The sequence below is a fragment of the Pseudorca crassidens genome, chromosome 4 (genome assembly GCF_039906515.1).
Source record: "Pseudorca crassidens isolate mPseCra1 chromosome 4, mPseCra1.hap1, whole genome shotgun sequence".
In the NCBI taxonomy this organism is placed as follows: Eukaryota; Metazoa; Chordata; class Mammalia; order Artiodactyla; family Delphinidae; genus Pseudorca; species Pseudorca crassidens.
The window spans coordinates 143436061-143456137 of NC_090299.1; the positions used below are offsets into that span (position 1 = coordinate 143436061).

The window sequence follows — 20077 nt, forward strand, 5'->3', positions numbered from 1 at the left end:
ATTAACAAACAATGAATGCTGATTTTCACAGATTGCAGAGCATTTTTTATTCAAATAAACAAGCTTCATCGGCTACTTTAATAATATGACCAATAAAAAATATTTTTAATTTAAAACAACTACTTCACTTAAAGAAAAAAAAAAGAGAGTAATCACAGACTAGGCATATAAAAGACCACAAAGCAGGATATCATTATTCTTCACCTACTTCTGTCCACCTCGGTTAGGAAACAATCCATGTTTTCATGTAACAGCACAGTGCCATGACACTCTGAGTTACAGCACACAATGCCAAATGTGTAGTAAAAATCCTCTGAGAGCATTAGCCAATGCATATGCATAACACTTTTATACTATAAAACTTGAGGGCTTATCTCTTTCTTTAATGTGGAAAGCAATTACTCTTCTGTAGATGTGGAATAATTATTTTAAAAATATCACTTGCTCTTAAAACACAGCGGAGGCATTGTGCTTTTGAAGCAGCCACTTTGAGCTCAAATCATTTTCAGTACTTCTGCTGCATTACCAAAAAAAAAAAAAAAAAAAAAACACTAAGACTTTGCTATATGAAGGCTGATGTCATTATTAATGTCTTTATTCATGCTTAATTTTACTTGCTGAATCATGACTTTCTCCATGCTGAATTCACTATTCTACCACTGGTTTGGGAAAGGTATGATCTTGAAGCTGGGAACAAGACAAAAACCTTGACAGAAAAGTTACCTTTCTGTCCTTGTGGCCTGATGCTTCCATTCTCAGTCCAGCCCCACCTCCAGATCATATCTTTCACAATCACAAAGATGTATTTTTGAACATGGCTGCTTCTCTGATTAGATCTTTTCTCCTTTCAGAGTAGAAAGCATGCCTTACTATTCTTCCTCTTTATTTCTTCTTTACCTTCTCCCTTAACTCACCATCCCTAGGCTGTAAATCATCTTTTTCTACTGAATTTTGTATTTTGTTCCTCAAGAAACCACTGCCTAGTAATTATGTTATCTGTGCACATATATTTCTTCTTCCTCAGTGGTTTAAATCTTTAAAGATGCAGAGTGCTCCTAAGTTACATCTATATTCTTCACTAATTCTACCTCACTATCTTGTACTGGGATGCTGAATAATGTTGGATGAAGGAAGGAATAAAGGATCTTACAATGTTGGTTATGCTTTTGTGGAACTTTTCTATGTTTCCTCTTTCTCTGCTGCCGGCTGTCTGGCCATTTGCTGTTCATTAGTATCTACTAAACCATGGGTCTGGGAAATAAAGAGATAAAATGCAAAAGTTCTTTTGTAACTTGCTAGTTTCTCCTTATTACTCTTTATAAGTTACTAGGTAACCAAAAAATCTTGGCTGTGCAATTTTTCCAACAATAAAATGTGTTTTTTTATTTTTTTCCTGTAGCAACTTAATAAGGAGTCTAGTTTGTACAATAAAGCACTCCTACAAAGGATGGAATAAAAGAAAGATATAAGGAAATTCTCCCCATGGAAAACAGAGTAAAATATTCAAGAAGTTGTGAATAACTGATTCATCAACTTCCTTAAAGTAGAGGATTTTCAAAAAGAGACATTTAAGATACACACCTGGAACATTAGTTTTCATCAAGTTCATTCCATTTGTCATATTATTTTAAGTAAAAAGAATTATGTTTTCTCCAAGAAAAGTCACTCGACTATGCTGTGGGGTGGCCATTTGGATATCAGTCCTGCTTCTGGTCAGACCTCATGCCCTTCTGGAGGAATGCTGCCTCTCAGCATCTTTAACATCAAGTCAGCCTTTGTTGTGCTGCTAAAATACCAACGAACATGAAGATTTCATCTTGTAAAAGACAGAAGATAAAGGTCTATGTGAGGTGCTCTTTCTAAGTTTTGCAATATGATGTGCATGCATTAGTCTGAATAATACATTCCAACAGATAACACTTCCTGATTAGATTGAACAAGTCATCAACTCACATAGAGTGAGCTAAGATGAGCTTTTATACATAGGCAGTTGAATGTAGTAGTTAGTACTGATACGAGCTAAAATCCCAATAGGAAACAATGGCAAACTCAAAACAGCATAATTTGAGAAGGATTTATTTTTCAAAGACATAAATTACACAGATATGGGTGGGATGCAGCAGAAAAACGAGGAGTAGTACAAGAATTCAGAGGCAGTAGCAGTGAGGTAGTAACCAGTCTTAGGCCCAAAGGATAGACAGGAGAGAAATTTGTGGAGTTCTGAATAAGAGTAAAGAGCACGCTGCCTTTAGAAAAGCGTGACTTTGGTTTGAGGTAAACACCCAGCTCAAGGTGACCTCACACAGGAGACAGAAAATAAATACCCTGAACTCACTCTCTTCCTCCCACTGATATATGTCTGGGACTCCCAATTAGCATTCTTAAACAGAAATCAGAGTAATCCAGGAACTATTTTAAAGGTTTCAGATGTGACCAGTTAGCTCACCTAACTGTACCTCAGTTTCTTCAACTGTCAAAAGCTAGTAAGAGTAACTTATACTGCCTTATAGCTTATAAGGCAGAATAAAGATTAGGTGAAAAAAATGAAGCACTTCTAACAGCTCATGGGATATAATAAGCTATAAGTAAATGCCACTTCTCATTCTTGGGCTTTCCAAATGATGCTCTTTTGTCAAGAGTATACAGCAAATATAAAAGCCACAAAATGATGTTTCTTTCCTAGTTTCAGATATTAATGTATCTCTGTGCATTACTCTGTATTAAAAGACCAAGAAAATTGAGTAAAATTCTTTCTTTTTTAATGTTTCACCTCATTCCTTTTTCCTTTTCACTTATATGAAAAGCCCAAATGTTTCCATACCTATATTCAAAATCAGTTACAGACAGGTGAATTTCAAATCCCAAAGGGTTTAAGAATGACATCCCCATGACCCAGATGTCAGTGAGACCTGCAGGACCATCAGAATTTCCTTTAGAACACACTCCATTTCCAAAGGGAAAAACTGAAGCAGATTTGGGTAATGAACTCATGAATAACATTGCTACCCAGCAAATAATGACTTCATTGATAGAAATAAACATTTGCAAAGCAACAGAATAAAAACTTGAGTCTTCAAAAGATAATCAAATCCCTCAAACACATGGAGCAAGCCCTGCCTCCAAATGGTTTTCTCATATGTAATTGCCTGGAATGCTATTTCCTCTTATCTGCATGGCTAGCTACTTGGCAACTTCAAATCTTAGCATAACTGTTCCTTTTTGTATTTTCCATAATCACTCCATCAAAAATGAACTCCTGGTTTTAAACTGCACACACACACACACACACAGCCCATCTGTTATTTGTTATCATAGTATCACCACAGTATCATCTGCTTTGCTTTATGCCATTCTACTCTTTTAAAAAAAGAATATTTATTTGCTTCTTTAGCTCTTTTTGTATATCTCTCTTACTAGATTATAAATTCCTTGGGTGCTTGAGGTTAATTTATCTCATTCATCTGTATAAACTCCTAATACAGTGTACTGACTCGTGCATTAAATGTATCTTACAAATAAATGAACACTTGTCATTTTCATTTTTTAAAGAATAATGAATTGTTCTTGGTGATTCATAGTTTTCTTCCAGTTGGTCTCCCCTTCTCATATTTAAGGTTTAAGCAATTTCCAAGGAAAGGAAGTGTAAACTAGTGATTCATTCTGTGCTCTCATGGAGCCCTGGCATAAATTTTTGATAATGAATAATGGTGGTTTAACAACAAACCTGCCTTGTCCCACTGTAACAGATATAGTAAATAGGGGGTTAAAATTACCCATGAAAAGCATGAATCAACTTTGGAAGGATTACCACAAGAAAGAAGTGCTTGGTGAACTTATTTTGAGATAGATAGATAGAGATATTATATAATATATATGGTATATATATATATATATATATATCATATACACATTTATATATATGATGGCATGCATGGCATATATGGTATATAACATATAGACATAGTTTAATATATAGTTTAATATAAGCCTATATATTTGTATGGGTGTGCGTATATAAATGTATATATATGATGAGTTAATATAGAGGTAAAACTCCTTTAAACTGGGCAAAATAACCTAGAAATTCAAAACAATAAAAAGTTAAACTCAAAAATTTCAAACATAAAGATTATTGACAAATTAATGTAGCAGAATAAGAACAGGATTTGGGAGCAGACAGAATGAGGCTGATGTGTCAGTTTCTCTTTGACCAATAAGAATGTGTCACCTTTTTCTTTTTTTTATCCCCTAGTAACTTTCTATCATCAGAGCTACCTACACCGTGCTCAGTTTTAATAATATGAATAAGCACACAGGACCACCTCAACATATTGTTTGTTTTTATATAAGTGTAAATTCAAAAGTAAGGTACAAAAATTATTACTGATTATTCAAAGTCATTCTATTCAAAAACATTTTCTATACAAAGATCATATCTGACTTTGATTTGTAGAACAGTTTTTTTTTCCCAAAAAAAAATTCTGAAAAAACATATTTATTTTTTACTTTGAAACATATTCCTCATGTATAATAGACATTTTATGTCTTTTCTATGTTTTTCAGTCTTTTTTATGTTTGAAAATACAGCTTAAGGAATGAGCTTAGCCATTCTTATAATCATATTATATTAGGCTATCAGGGACCAAAAAGCAAGTATGTCTTGAAATAAGCCATGAATTCCTGAAAAAATAACATGATATTATGCGTTACTGAAGAAAATACTGGAAATTCAAAGAAACCAATGATCAAGTTTTTAGAGTTAATATTTGCCCATATTGAAATAAAAAAGTGCAGAACATAGAAAGATAACCTTTTAAACCATCATGTCAGAAATAAACTCAAAATACCACAGACGATGCACCTCTCAAAGTATAAAGTTTTCCTTGAATTCACTTCTATATTTGACCTTCACATATATCACTCTTCTACAACATTATGCCTCTCTACAACTGAATTCCATTTAGTTATGACTCAGTGCCTTATTTACTTCACTGATTGTATTAAGCCTACACAAATCATCAGAAAGCTTTAATTTGGTCCCCACAGGCTTTCTCTACTTCCCAGAAATGGTAACAAGGTATTTTAAATCCTCCCAACCCTAAGTACACATGTTGCAATATCACTACTATTTGCCAAATAAATTACACTACAAGTGTAATTCTCATCTTCCTGTGCTGACTAGCACAACTATCCCCTGAAGACAGAAAAAAACAGAAGCATTTAATTTATATAACATTTTTACAACCCTACCATTCAGGATCTTGATAAGGAACAATGAGGGGGAAAATAAAAGACACTGATTAGGCAGTTATTAAGCTTAGTATTATCAATGGTATGCATGGGAACTACCAATACATGTGGTAAAGGATGTTTGGGAAGGTATATAAATTTATCATGGACACACGCAATGGTGCTAAGTCATGTACTCCACTATTATTAAAATGCATTTAGATTAGTAGAGGAACAAACCATAATTGTTACCCCATGTACTCATCATACAACAATCACATGATCATAGTATTCCTATGGAGTATGTATTTATCCCCATTTTATGAATAAATTGAGGCTCAGAGACAATAGGTGTGTTCAAGGTCCCACAGATAATAAGAGATGAAGCAGCATTCATATAAAGGCAGATTTATCTAATTCCATGGCCCATGCGCTTACATGTTTTTTTCCCCCAAGCAGTATAAATGGTATCAAACTAAAGCACATACTGAACCAAATGTAGATATTGTGAGTGAACATAGTACAATATGAAGAATCAAGGATCAAGAAGGGGATGAATGAGGAGTTTTTACAAAGCACTGTAATTGGAAGTCAAAAGGAAGAGGAGAACCTGTAGGTCAGGATCTAACACATGATAATAAAGGTTAAGCTAACTGTGTTAAGATTATAAGGCAGCCAGTGGAGAGCGCAACATTATACAGAGTAATCTGCTCAAGGCTGAAAGCTTAGAGGCACCCCAAAAGTACTTGCTGAGTCATTCTTTTTTTCCCAGAATATGCAATTACCTATTGCACATTGGCTTGTGTGTCCTGCTTTTAAAAGCAAGTGTTTCGATGATGATTCTTTTGAAAATTACAAAATAATTTGACAAAATATTGTATGGATACTACAAGACTATGCACAATGTGATTCCCATAAATCTAATAATACTTGCCAGGTACATGCAAAAAGAAGTTTTTAAATGTTAAAATAGAAAGTCGGATTACTTTTGTTCTCAAATTAAGCAAGTAGACCGGATCATGTGGAAGTTGGATATTACTGATAGTAGTTTTTAAATTCTGAATATAGTTAAGTCATTTTTGGTTTGTCAACATGAACAAACTATTTTTATGACTCATTACAATTGCCGAGTGTACATAAGTGTGGTTTTTAACCTCATAAGCCATATATTCCGAGTCACTTTATGACACATAGATGATTCTTTTACCAAATCAGTATCATAAAAGGCCGATTAAAAACTGAATTATGCTTCCATAATCATGCACTCTATCCACTGAGGTAGCAAGAGAACAGAAGAAAGGGGTATGATATTATTACAAGAATAATATTTGGTAGAAAGAAAGAACACTTAAGCAACAACCAAAGGATACATCTTTACTTCCATTAAACACAGCTTTCATAGAAAGCTGCTAAAGATTCTTCTAATAAAACAAGATCCAGAGCAGCACACATTGCTAAAATATATATTTTATGAGGTAACTTACACAACCGTACACAATTGTAGATAGTAGGTAAAAGGCCCCAAAGCAGAAAGGCTATAAAATTATGATATAAAGACCTATAAATATCTGTATTTCAATCTATTCATAGTAATAGAGATCTGTTACTTTAAAAGTGTGGTATTGAATGACTTAAGGGAAAGGCTTACCAATACGGGAGTACAACAATAAATCACAGAAAAAAGAATAAAATTTTGCTTTGCAATGTGTATCTTCAATAAAATTATATTTAAAATACTGAATTTCTTTAAAAAAGAAATTCCCTCTCTTTTCTGAAAAAGAAATGTTTTAAAAATCTAGAACATCATGTTTCTTTCTACTATTAACACAATTAAAAACGCAAGTTATACGTAGAAGGCAACGACATAATGTCTTTTCATGCTCTAAAAATCCACAGCCCACCTCAGGTACATGTTTACGCTTCCTGCAGGCAGACATTCTTTCCTCTCACTTGCTATCTCCTATTGTAGCTGGCCCAAGCTTGGGACAGTAATAGGTTTTTAATAAGTATTTGGATACACTGATTTCACTGAGTACCCTCAAAATTAGATTCCAAATACATATTATTTTAATCCTTCCTGATGGGCAATTCTTTAATGGAAAGGCATAGAGTATGAGATAATTAAAAGAATGCATGCCTGAGTTGTCCCTAACAGATATAGAATTCTTTATATTTTAATATTACATTGATGATAAGTACTAAAGATCACACAGTAAGCAGATTCTGAATCCAAATCTTATAGGCCAGTCCTTAGAAAGTGGTGGTAGGGAGAAAAGTGATCCAGAACTTGGCACTGGGGAACTGACCAACCTAAACATCCCGGACTCATGGAGAGAATCAGGTGGTCCAGACAGCCACCAAATGTACATCGAGAATCCCTCCTGCTTTGTGAGTGTCTGAAGATGGCCGGTCAGCTGCAACACTATTCCTCTACCCCTTCACACGTGTAGCTAGGCACCAGTTACATAAAGAGCGTTGGGCCTAGAGACAAAGTACGACACTGACCTTGATGTGGAAAGGGAAGAAGGAATGAAAAAATGAAGAAATGAATGAATGAGAAGAATTATAACTACAGGATGTTCAGAGATTTTTTCTTGGTTCCTGGAGCCACTAATTTTCAAGTTCAGTTGTCAGGCAATTCAAAAAAATAAGCTGAAATTGGAGTTATCAAAAGTGGTCCAGGAAACACTGGCTGATGAGGTATACACACTGCAAACCTATGCTAGGAAAGTTGCAGAATTCAGTCTAAGGATTTTGGAATTAGCAGATTTTTTTATCACAGTAAAAATATCTTATTAAAGCAGAGAGGAATATAAATTATGAGACTAAGCCCTGGAATAAAGCATCAAATAGTGCAGCCACATAAATCATTCTTTTACATTTACATCTTCTTTGAACTCAGATTTAGCCTATGGCACCAGAAATATTCACAATGAATTGTGATGTGTTTCAGAGAAGTGCTTTTTCCTACTTAGATTTCCTTATACTGTTTATGGCTCTGCTACTCTTCTGTTATCCCTTTTACACACATGATACGGATACGTGTATATTAAAAATAAAGAAATGAGACTGATTTCAGAAACCATAAACGAAAGCAGTCTTATTGTTTTACACTTAACAGTAGTTTTATTTTGTAAGATATATGAGGCAAATCCAACTGAAATCATCACTGTATTAAAGTGAGATGTCTATTTTTACAAGACTCTTTGGGAGCAATCAATGTTCATGTCCTGGTGTACAAAGGAGTAAGTTAAAGGTGGACCAGGCTGCAACTTGGAAGATGAGCAATCTTAATCATGACTGCTTTTTGTATTAAAAGCAGCTTTTATAACTATATTGTTTATAATGGTTTTTAACGTAGCAGAAAGGAGAATAATTATGATAGTTACTCCTTTTTCTTTCAAATAGAATCATTTGTGACTCTACAGTATAAATCTGTCCTTACACTCTTTTCACTATGCATTTCATTTTTAGGTATTTTTCCTAATAATTATTTCAAAATGTTTTAACTGAATTTTGCCATTCAATATCAACAGTGCTTAACATATCTCCTGATACATATGATGTATGCAAGAATTATACATGCAGTCATATTTCTGCATTCACCTTCCAATGTGAACATTTTTACAAATGCATTCTCCTTACATTCCCTGACCTTATTTTCTTATAAATCCCCACCTTTCGTGGCCCATAGTGGTGTTGGTCTCAGTTAAGAGCTAACAATATAAGCAATTGCTATTGCTTTCAGTAGAGACAGAAGTGCCTTTCACACCAGCCATTTGTGTATCTACATTATATCCAGTATATAGGTCCCACAGAGGAAACAATCTACAAAAGAGATGTAAGGAGAGAAATCTAGCAACTGCTGCTTTAGTCCAGGTCAACTAAACCTGCAAAAGACCCTTTCTGGATTTTGGTGATAGTAATGAGTTCTTTGGGTTGCTGTCAATAGTTGGATGAGGTAGCAGAACAAAGGACAGCTACCAGATATCCTTTAATCAATTTTGAAGTCAGCCACAGAAAAAACTAGGAGGCAATTTCAGCAATGTGAAGACTTCTCTAAAGAGAAACTGAATAATTATAATTTCTATAATCCTTTAAGAATCTAAATCTGGAAATTTGTTCTAAAGATCTGTGTAACATCTCATCTATAGAGATGAAATTCACCTTAAAAATACATCATTTGTGTTCTAATTTCTTCACTATTTATAGATGAGGAAAACCAAGGATGAATATGAACTGAGTGGATTATACAATGCAACTGCTGCTGATCAACTAGATTGGTATTTTTCTACTGATCCATGCCATCTAAAACCCACGAACATAAATAGTATATATATCACAGCAAAACCATGCTCAAAACCATGAATTTTTAGATGTTCATCAGGAATGTCAATGCATAAACAATTGGTAATAATGATATCACTGAATCTCGTGTCCATCTTTACAATGTAAAAAACAAATAAGCTGATTTAAGGACCTCTATTATAGATTTTAATGGTATTGCAGCCAAGATATGATGATAGAAAAGTTGGCCATCTTTGATGGTTCAGTTGAAGTTTTCTTCTAAAATACTTCCTCAAAACATTTAAGAAAATATTCCGGAATACTTTTTTGTTCTCTTTCAGTTGAATATATTCCCTTATTTTTGCAAACTAATCAATTACAATAAGAGCTCTAGAAAGAAGTATTTTTACTTCTAACATTAGCTGAGATCTTTCCTGATACTGAATGGAGAAACAAATTAGCTCCAGAGTTTCCTAGAACTTATTTCAGGTTCATTAGCCAGAGCAGACCATCAAAATAACTGGTCCAGAACATCCTGTTAGTATCAAAACCCATCAGGCAAATTGTCAAGCTCTTCATTCTTTCTTGACAAATATCTAGCTGTCTCTACCCTGGAAACGTAAAACTTATTTACTCTCTCAATTTTCTTTCAGTCCACAAATTCTTTCAAGTCACAATAGTTCTTTTGAGAGATATTTTTGTTTCCAGAATTTAGTTGGCAGCAGAATGGCTACACAAAGCAATATGTAAACAGATTAACTGTGGTACTTTAAAAATTGTCTTTGTTTTTCAAATTGTAGTCTCTAAAAAGGTGTGAGGGGCATATTTATTCAGTCTTTCTAATTCCCTTCTGCTCACTGTATTTATTTTCCATTGCTTTATCCACATTTTTTCAGTCAAAGTGGATTTTTTAAAAGCATGAATATTTTAGCACGTCTTCAAAGTTAATTTACGATTATTAATATGTAGTCAATAAGAAGACAGTCACAAAAGTAAGTCAGTCCTAATTTTTTCCTGCTCTCATTCCAGTCAATAAAACTAATAGTTGAGAAAGAAATATCATAGATACTTCTTTTAAAGAATAATATATACTTCTTAGTGTATATATTCTTTTACATTATTGGGTATTTTCCACAATTTCTACTTTATTATTTTTGCAGACTGCTTTATGAATTCTAACATTAATTTATACAGCTTTTAAACATTTCTATAGAAAATTTATCAACATAACCATGATTTAAAGTTACAAATTCCCCAGATAATTCTGATTTAAAATGTAAGAAAATAACTGGGTGCTTCTATTAATCTGATTTTTTAAATTGATGTTTACTTATTAAAATTAAAATTCCATCATATTAATATGAACAACGTATTTTATTGAAAAACAACTTTTACTTAAAACATTTCTGTTCATTTTATTAAAATAATATTTTTTCACTCCATCAAATTAATAAGAAGGAAAATCCATTAGATCACTAATCATTCTAACCATTCCCTTACTGACAGAAATAAGCATAAATAAGCTTTGATAGTAGCCAATGCCACTGATCAAAAACACATTCCAAAAAAGGTTACCTGTATATCATGCAGATACATTAAATTAAAAACATTTATCTTCCTTACCCCTTCAATACTTTTCTTTAAAAAGTTTCCTGCCAAACTTTACTCCATTTAATACCTTGTCCATATTCTCTTCTGCCAAATCCTCTTTAAGTTTTTAATAAAAGAAATGTTCCATTTAACTAAATTAATTTATTAGTATCTTTAGTCTAAATATTATCACAATAAAATATAAAACAGATTAACAAAAAATACTTTCATGGACAATGATTACTTTGCCAATCAAAAGGCTAAATATTTCATTAGAATAATAGCATCAAAACTAGAATTTTATTAGTGTATGATCTTTCAATCAAAACCTTTGTTCATATAAATGATCTTTCCAGTATAATAAAAATAATTTGTATTTGTATGACTTTGTACCTATGAAAACTTTTAATTCACTCAAGTATATAGAGAGAATGGAGAAAAGTGCTTTAATATTTGGCACATTGTAGAGAGTAAAAAATTTATAGCCTAGGTCGGTATGTTAGGATCCCAGCACAAAATCTTTCATTTGTATGTAGTGTCTGAAAGTTTTCCTTCTCAAAAGGAAAATTTTTGAGAAGGAAAACTTCCTTTGCAAAGGAAGTAAATAAATTTATTTTAAGTAAATTTAAGTAAGTACAAAAATTCCTTTCTTACCTTATCTTATCTCAAAGAAGACAAAAGTAAAAATTCAGAAAGAAAGTTGTATTTTTAAGGAATGCTTCATTTATACTGAAGTCATAAAATGTTGTAAAGTTTTTATTACAAATATTTATGACCATTTTCATATTATATTTCAATTAAAACAATAACTTTCCACACTCTGCCCTTTCAGAAGTGGAATACAGGATTAAAATTTACCAAGTACTCTAAAAGAAAAGCAATGCAGCAAAGATGCAAAAATGATGCCCAAGTTTAACGGCATTTTAAATTTTTAATTTCATTGCCATTTGAATTGAACCAAGGAAACAAACAAAATAAAAAGTGGAGCGCTGATGGACCTTACCTTCTTGAACTGCTTGAAAAGGGTTGTTGCCATCAACAAATGTCACCGAAAATGTGATTTTCTCAGTCTGTAAGATCTCCTCATTCTGGTTGAGGTCGCCAACTGCTGTGCGAAACACCTCATCATCCTTTTTGGCAGATTCATCAAAAATTGCTCCTAGAAAGAAGTGAGTATCACCATTAAACAATAACATAAATATTCTGTCATGCCCTCCGGAATTACACCAAAGAGACTTATGAACTGAAAAATGTACACTTTCAATTAAAGCACGCACTTCATTACTGAAACACATTGTACTGGAAGCAGTGTGAGAGCTAAGCAGGAATGTAGTTAGTTCTCCCAAATGGAAATGATGAATAGTACATCAAAGTGTTTTGCTGGAAGAGTATCGGGAAGACATTATAATAAATACAAAAAGCCTCTGCAGGACAAAGTGGTTAAATACCCTGAATGTCTCATGCCATGAGATCTTTAAGAATTCATAACTTGTAGAATTTTTTTTTCTGAATAATAGGAGAAAAATCAGGAATTTTTCTGAGAGTCCATTCATAAATAGGAATCAAATTTCTACAATGATCTTAATTTACTTTTCCTCTTTTTATTTCCTTCCTTCTTTCCTTTCTTTCTTTTTTTTTTTTGAACAAGAGTTTCAGTATCTTTTACAATAGTAAATTCCATAATATTTATTAAAAATTTAGAGACATACAAATCTCTGAGCAGAAGTAATGGAGACATATTTCCTGAAGAACTAACATAAATTCTAGTGAATAATTATGGCATTTTTCCTTCATATGTAATAATGATGATGATGATGATAAGAGTTGTGGCTAACTTTTATTTGACTGTGTGTTTGTCAGTGTATTGATTAAACATCCCAGTTCTAAAAGTAAACTGATTTCAAACCCTGACTCTGACATTTGTTAAGTATATGACCTTGAGCAAGGTATTCAAATTCTAAACTCCACATTCATCATCTGTAATATCTAATAGTAAAAATAATATCCATCTGTAAGGATTATTAACTGTATTAAATGATACTATGCCTGTGAAATGTAAGTAAATTGTGGTAACTAAATATGTCTCAATACATGCTAGTGTTTTCTTTTTTTGAATACTGTAATATAATCCAAACAAAGCTTAACATGTTCTACTATTTTCTTCATATTACAGTATTTAATTTAATCCTTAAAATAACTATGTGATATGTCTACTACTACACACACATACAGTTTTAAAAATTAGGATTCCATGCAAGAAATATGCCTAAGGTTCCACAATAAGGGCCAGAGCTTTTGCCTCCTTACTCCAACGTCCTTGCTTTACATCACTATAGGATACTGCCTTCCAGGATTGCACCCAAAAGACATAAAAGTGTTCTAACAGGGATTCTGACTTTACAGCATATTTGGAGTTTCTTTCCTATCTGGCCATGCATACTTTATTTGCATTCATTCTGACTCTTCCAGTTCTAAGCAAGCACACATTTTTTAATTATTTACTTTTTAATCATAACTAATTGGGACAATGTACTCTTTGTGTTTTTGAATAAACCTAATGAAGACCCTGTTGACAAAAAGAGACATATACCTCAGGGTCAATAACATGATAAAGGAATAACTGTATATGTACATATCCACATACACATCCATATACACATAACACATTTTTCTTGACTATATTCATTACAGTGTGTGAAGAAATAAAATTATGTGTATATAAAAATGACTTTTTTCCACATATAAATACGGGTATTATACACACATATGAAAAGATAAACACACTATACGTGCAGACACAAGTATGCATATATATGTTTACACATACACACAAATACACATATATGTATAAACAGAAGCAGACACACTTTACATCTATCAATTTTGTTGATTTAATAATTCTTTAGCTGAAGCCCCAAGTCTTCTAGCGAAAGATAATTATGATATTAAACATGCATTATTAGAGTCAGTTCATGATAAAGCAAGGATGAATCGATGTCCATTTCTGACAACTGTGGCAAGTTCCTTTTGACCTCTCCACCCTATGTGGCTTCACCATGGGAAAGCAAGAAATGATTACTTTTTGCTAGAGAAGGCAGAGTGTCTAATAGGCTTACTGTGTCAGCTTGGCTTTCTCTTACCACTGCTCTTCTATGTTTGCATGGATTCACTGACTACTTTGACCAGCCTTTTTAAATCCTTCCTTTACGTTTCCTATGTATGTGAATACCTGCCATGGCTAAGAACATGAGAAAAGGGTGAAGAAATTTTTTAAATTGATAAATAAATTATTTCTTAATTACACTATTATATAGCTAATACCCAGACTATTAATACTTTATTGATGTAATCAACATATGTAATAGACATTAATTTCTGCCCTATCCTGTCACCTCTGAATTAGAAGTATACTTTATAAACTAATATTTAGGCAATAAATTTTAGATTTATCTTGATAATTTTAATTCACATTCATGAAGACTCATTTTAATTTGTGATAATATTTATGAGAATCTAAGTTAATCCTTACACTGAAATCTAATATTATCAGACTGGGATATAAAAATTTCTTTAGCAGCTTTTTAGGAAGTGTGATATAAATGTGCTATAACTGGAGCGAAAGTAATCAATTTGTTTTAAACCAGATAATCTAAATGTCTATTCTCAAAGAAGTGATGTATATTTATACAGAGATGTTTCAGCTTGTCATGGATTCTAAATGGGTCTTTTGGAAAAGTTTCTAATCAAACTTTTTTTTATAGCAGGTGATGCTACTGACTTCTGCTGAGTACTGCTAATGCATTTTTAATGGAAGCATTTTACTATTACCTGACAGAACACTTAAAATTGCTTTAAACATTAAACCTGGCTTAATAAATGGCAGAAACCTGCCAAAATGATAAGAAATTAGTCAATTCTGTGCTGAATTAAGACATACTGAAAGCAAATGCACAAAAAAAGCAGTTCATCTTTCTGCAAACAGCAAAGAAGTACACAAAAGAAGTGATTCATCTTACTGCACACAAGCAGCATAACCAAAGAACAGGAAATCCTAGCCAACATTTCAAATACACTTATTTATTTATTTACTTTTTCCTTCAGCTATAAACTCTCATCTTAAATTTGGCTTTTTACCACAAAAGTACTGTTAAATGAAGCATTTTGTATCAAACACAAGTATTCTGAAAACAACCTCGTAAGTTCCACATGAAGAATCTCAGGACAGACAGTTCTTTCTTACGGCATGCACCTCCAATAGTATTGCAATGTCATCTCTTTATCCTTTGTATTAACACACACACATATTAGCAGTCTAATTTAACTTCAAATATCCTAGATTTACTTTTTGAAACTAAAGTTTCTCAAATGCAACATACATAGCTATATAGCTTACATGATGACACAGCATCTATTTCTTTCCCAGCTATTTTTATTAGCACATTTTAACTGTTTTATTTTATAACCTGGAGGTGAAAACCAGGTCCAACTTACTGTCAAGATGAAATAATTCTTCCGCCACTTACACACTCACACACACACACACACACACACACAGTGTTTGATCAACAAATTATACTCTATTTACACTTTGCATTGGCCAAACTGGAGGGAAGAATAACCAAGCAACAGGCAGAGAACAAACACCTCCTAAATATTCCCGTTAGACCAATTTTTAATTAGTCATTTCCACTATTTGGGACTGATGATCTGCTCCATCCATGGGAGGGAAAAAAGGCTTCACTTAGCCTGACACAAAGAGAGTGACATATTCAGGTGAGTCTACATACAAGTTTTTTTTTTTTAACATCTTTATTGGAGTATAATTGCTTTACAATGGTGTCTTAGTTTCTGCTTTATAACAAAGTGAATCAGTTACACATATACATGTATCCCCATATCTTTTCCCTCTTGCATCTCCCTCCCTCCCACCCTCCCTATCCCACCCCTCTAGGTGGTCACAAAGCACTGAGCTGATCTCCCGGTGCTATGCAGCTGCTTCCCACTAGCTATCTATTTTACATTTGGTAGTGTATGTATGTCCATGCCACTCTCTCACTTTGTCCCAGCTTACCCTTCCCCCTCCCCATATCCTCAAGTCCATTCTCTAGTAGGTCTGTGTCTTTATTCCCATCTTGCCCCTAGGTTCTTAATGACCATTTTTTTTTGATTCCATATATATGTGTTAGCATACGGTATTTGTTTTTCTCTTTCTGACTTACTTCACACTCTATAACAGATTCTGGGTCCATCCACCTCACTACAAATAACTCAATTTCGTTTCTTTTTATGGCTGAGTAATACTCCCTTGTATATATGTGCCACATCTTCTTTATCCATTCATCTGTTGATGGACACTTAGGTTCCTTTCATGTCCTGGCTCTTGTAAATAGAGCTGCAATGAACATTGTGGTACATGACTCTTTTTGAATTATGGTTTTCTCAGGGTATATGCCCAGTAGTGGGATTACTGGGTCGTATGGTAGTTCTATTTTTACTTTTTTAAGGAACCTCCATACTGTTCTTCATAGTGGCTGTATCAATTTATATTCCCACCAACAGTGCAAGAGGGTTCCCTTTTCTCCACACCCTCTCCAGCATTTATTGTTTGTAGATTTTTTGATGATGGCCATTCTGACCAGTGTGAGATGACAGCTCATTGTAGTTTTGATTTGCATTTCTCTAATGATTAATGATGTTGAGCATTCTTTCACATGTTTGTTGAAAAATATGGAACACTTCACGAATTTGCGTGTCATCCTTGCGCAGGGGCCACGCTAATCTTCTCTGTATCGTTCCAATTTTAGTATATGTGCTGCTGAAGCGAGCACTACATACAAGTTTTTAAATACAAAATATATCATCCTTGTCTACTTATGTCTTAGAAAGGAATTAATTATAGTTTATAGTGGTATTAAAAATGCTGAAGTCTTAATTTTTAAACTATTGTAAAGGGTCATACATACAGGTTAATAAAATCATTTTCTAAAAATTTGCATTTGCAAATATGCCTGTTGAAAACAAACATTTGTAGGAAGTTACTAACCTGGGACTTCCCTGGTGGTGCAGTGATTAAGAATCCACCTGCCAATGCAGGGGACATGGGTTCGATCCCTGGTCCGGGAAGATACCACGTGCTGCAGAACAACTAAGCCCGTGCGCCACAACTACTGAGCCTACACTCTAGAGCCCGCAAGCCACAACTACTGAGCCCACACACCTAGAGCCTGTGCTCCATGACAAGAGAAGCCACCGCAATAAGAAGCCCGTGCACTGCAACGAAGTGTAGCCCCCGCTCGCCGCAACTAGAGAAAGCCTGTGCACAGCAACGAAGACCGTATGCAGCCAAAAAATAAATTTTAAAAAAATAAAGAAGTTACTAACCTGACCACATCCATAACTCTCAAAAACATTTTAAGCTTTTATACCTTCATGTCTTTATTCATGGTGTTGTCTCCACCATGGATATATGCCTTGTCTCCTTAGCAAAATATAATTTCCTGGGCCATAGAAACTATCTTTGTTAGTGTCTATAACAGAGCCTGAATATATTAGATACTCAAGAAACAGGAATAGTTTAAACTTTCCTTATATTAGTTAGGCATGATCTTGTAAAACAGGATACCTAAATTCAAATATAGGAATAAAAATGTAAGTTACAACTAATTCTAAATTAGAACAAAAGAAGAATTGCAAATGTACCTGTATGTGAATTTATTATCACAGGTATTATCATGACTCCCAAATTATTCAGCAAAGTATTAATCATATACTTATAGTTTTAGTTTGAATATTTAAATTCATCTTTATCTTATACATAAGATAAGAGGAAAGTAGAGGAAACATTGTTTAGCTGGGAAGGTAGTGAAAGAAAGAAAATGTCTTCACCTAGCTCAGAATTTTCCTCTAAAAATATTGAGAAAGATTTGGATACACATCTTGAAGGGTCACCGGAAAGAGACCCATACCTGTACAGAGGTTAACCTACTTTCTTTCTTTCCATACCACAGTCTGTTAGTCTATGCCCACAGCTGTGCTTGCTTAACAAAAACTAAGGCAGAAGCCACGTAAGCCAGACCACAGAATCAGCTTGAGCAGAAAGGTCCAAGATGGTGACAGTCCACTGCCCTGAACTGGTTCCAGCCTGACCACCAGGGCAGCACCTGTACAGATGAGACCCAAAACGTCTGAAAGTTGCCTTTGCTTCATTACCATGCTAGGATCTCCTCTGAAAGGGAGGACTTGCACTTTGCTAGCACAATTAATGTCCTGCACAAAAGAGCCCACAGGACTATGCATGTTTTGGCTTTTTCTGGAACTTATTGCCACTTTCCCTGGGTTCTGATGGCACACCCATCTCTTAACCCTTAAAAGTTTCCCACTTCCCTTCCCCATTCCTTGATCAAGGCATAAAGTTTCTGCTCTTCTTTGCCAAACCTGGTCTCATTCGATTGGCACAAGCAACACAAGGCAAGGGAAGGACCTAGTCGGGGTCCACCAGATCCAGCACTTCTATAAAAAGAACTTTTCCACATACAGAGTTGACAAAATTACTCGAAGGTCTGCATATCTCATTTTATATAACTAACATACCAAATATCTTTTAAAATAAATAATTCTAAAAATTGAAAACAAGAAAGGATCAACACATGAACATTACCCTTGCAAAATCAATTTCTGCTTAAAACCTTATCATCTAAAAAGACACATATGAAACAATTACCCAAAAACATATGATCAGATTTCAGAGCTGCAAATAAAATCAAAGTAACTAGTCTTTTTTATTCTCAGAGTTCAAACTCTTTACTTATTTAATTTTGCCTAATATATATAAATTCTCTATGATACGTAGTTTTAAAAAGAATAAACTTTTCAAAGGTACTACATGCATTGAATCTTTAATTTTCTTTGAAGCAACAGAGTTGATTCTCTTGGTCTCTCTCTCTGTGCATTTTTTCCTCTTCTCTTTTTTCCTCTTTCTCCTACGCGTTTATGCATCCATCCATTCATCCACCCTGTCAACCTTCCCTCAACACAGAGATAATCATCGAAGCCAGCCATTTTGTTTCCTCACAAGTGATTTGCTGACAGGACAGCTGAAATCCATTACATCTTGCATCAGACCATAGCAGAATTAAGATGCCTTCATAAGATGATAACAGAAAGAGCAATTGTGTATTTCATAACTCATAGCTGAAATTTTAAGGATGGTATACAAAACCTTTCTCATTTTTCAGAAATTTTAGTGAAAAGATTTTAAGTAATTTAACCAAAATTACACAGCCAAGAGTTAGAAGGGGTGGAGTAAGAATTTAGGTTTTCTGGTTTCAAGTTTGGAACTATTTCTTCCATATAATGCTTTTTTTTTTTTTTTCATTTCAAGCACATACTCCATGTATATGCATATATATATTACATATATAATCCATTATGTCATTCATGTATACATATGTGTGACAATAATTAGTACTACTAAATATATTAGCTATATATTCAATAACTAGTAATACTAGAGCATATATATACAAACAGATACATATATATTTGATAATGAGTACTAGTCTGGTAATCAGCATAACAAATTCATTTACTATATGCCAATGAAGTATTTAAAATTGAAGAATTATAGTAAAAACCTGAACATAAGAGTTTTCACGTAAAATTTATTGTCTTTTGCCTTAGAAGTTTCAGCAATTTCACTTTGGAGGTTAAATTTTTTTCAAAAGGCACAAGTCTCTGCTTTGAGACAATTTATTGGTCACAGCAGAATTACAGTCCTGCAGAGCTATTCAGAATTGTTAAGTCATCACATATCCTCACTGTTTTAGATGCTACTATTCAGAAGTAGGTTTTTAAATTTAATTCTAACAGTGCACTGTGCATACACATTAGTTTCACTGTGCACAGGTATCCAAATCAAGAGAACTGTAATGTTTTGGATCTACTTATGATATTCCCACTAATGCCAGTGGAA

At 33.6% G+C, this 20077-nt stretch overlaps 1 protein-coding gene and 1 non-coding gene across 4 annotated transcripts in view; both read right to left on the bottom strand.

The window, feature by feature from the left end:
- Nucleotides 1-20077, bottom strand: part of GRID2 (glutamate ionotropic receptor delta type subunit 2) — a 1388195-nt gene that overhangs the window by 1119036 nt on the left and 249082 nt on the right. For all 3 annotated transcript variants that reach the window (XM_067736951.1, XM_067736950.1, XM_067736949.1), the window contains exon 2: nucleotides 12110-12265. In XM_067736951.1, the coding sequence (XP_067593052.1) occupies nucleotides 12110-12265 (156 nt within the window). The remainder of the gene's footprint in view (nucleotides 1-12109; nucleotides 12266-20077) is intronic.
- On the bottom strand, nucleotides 16828-16934 carry LOC137224183 (U6 spliceosomal RNA). Its single transcript, XR_010943278.1, has one exon. It is a non-coding gene; the product is annotated as a U6 spliceosomal RNA (small nuclear RNA).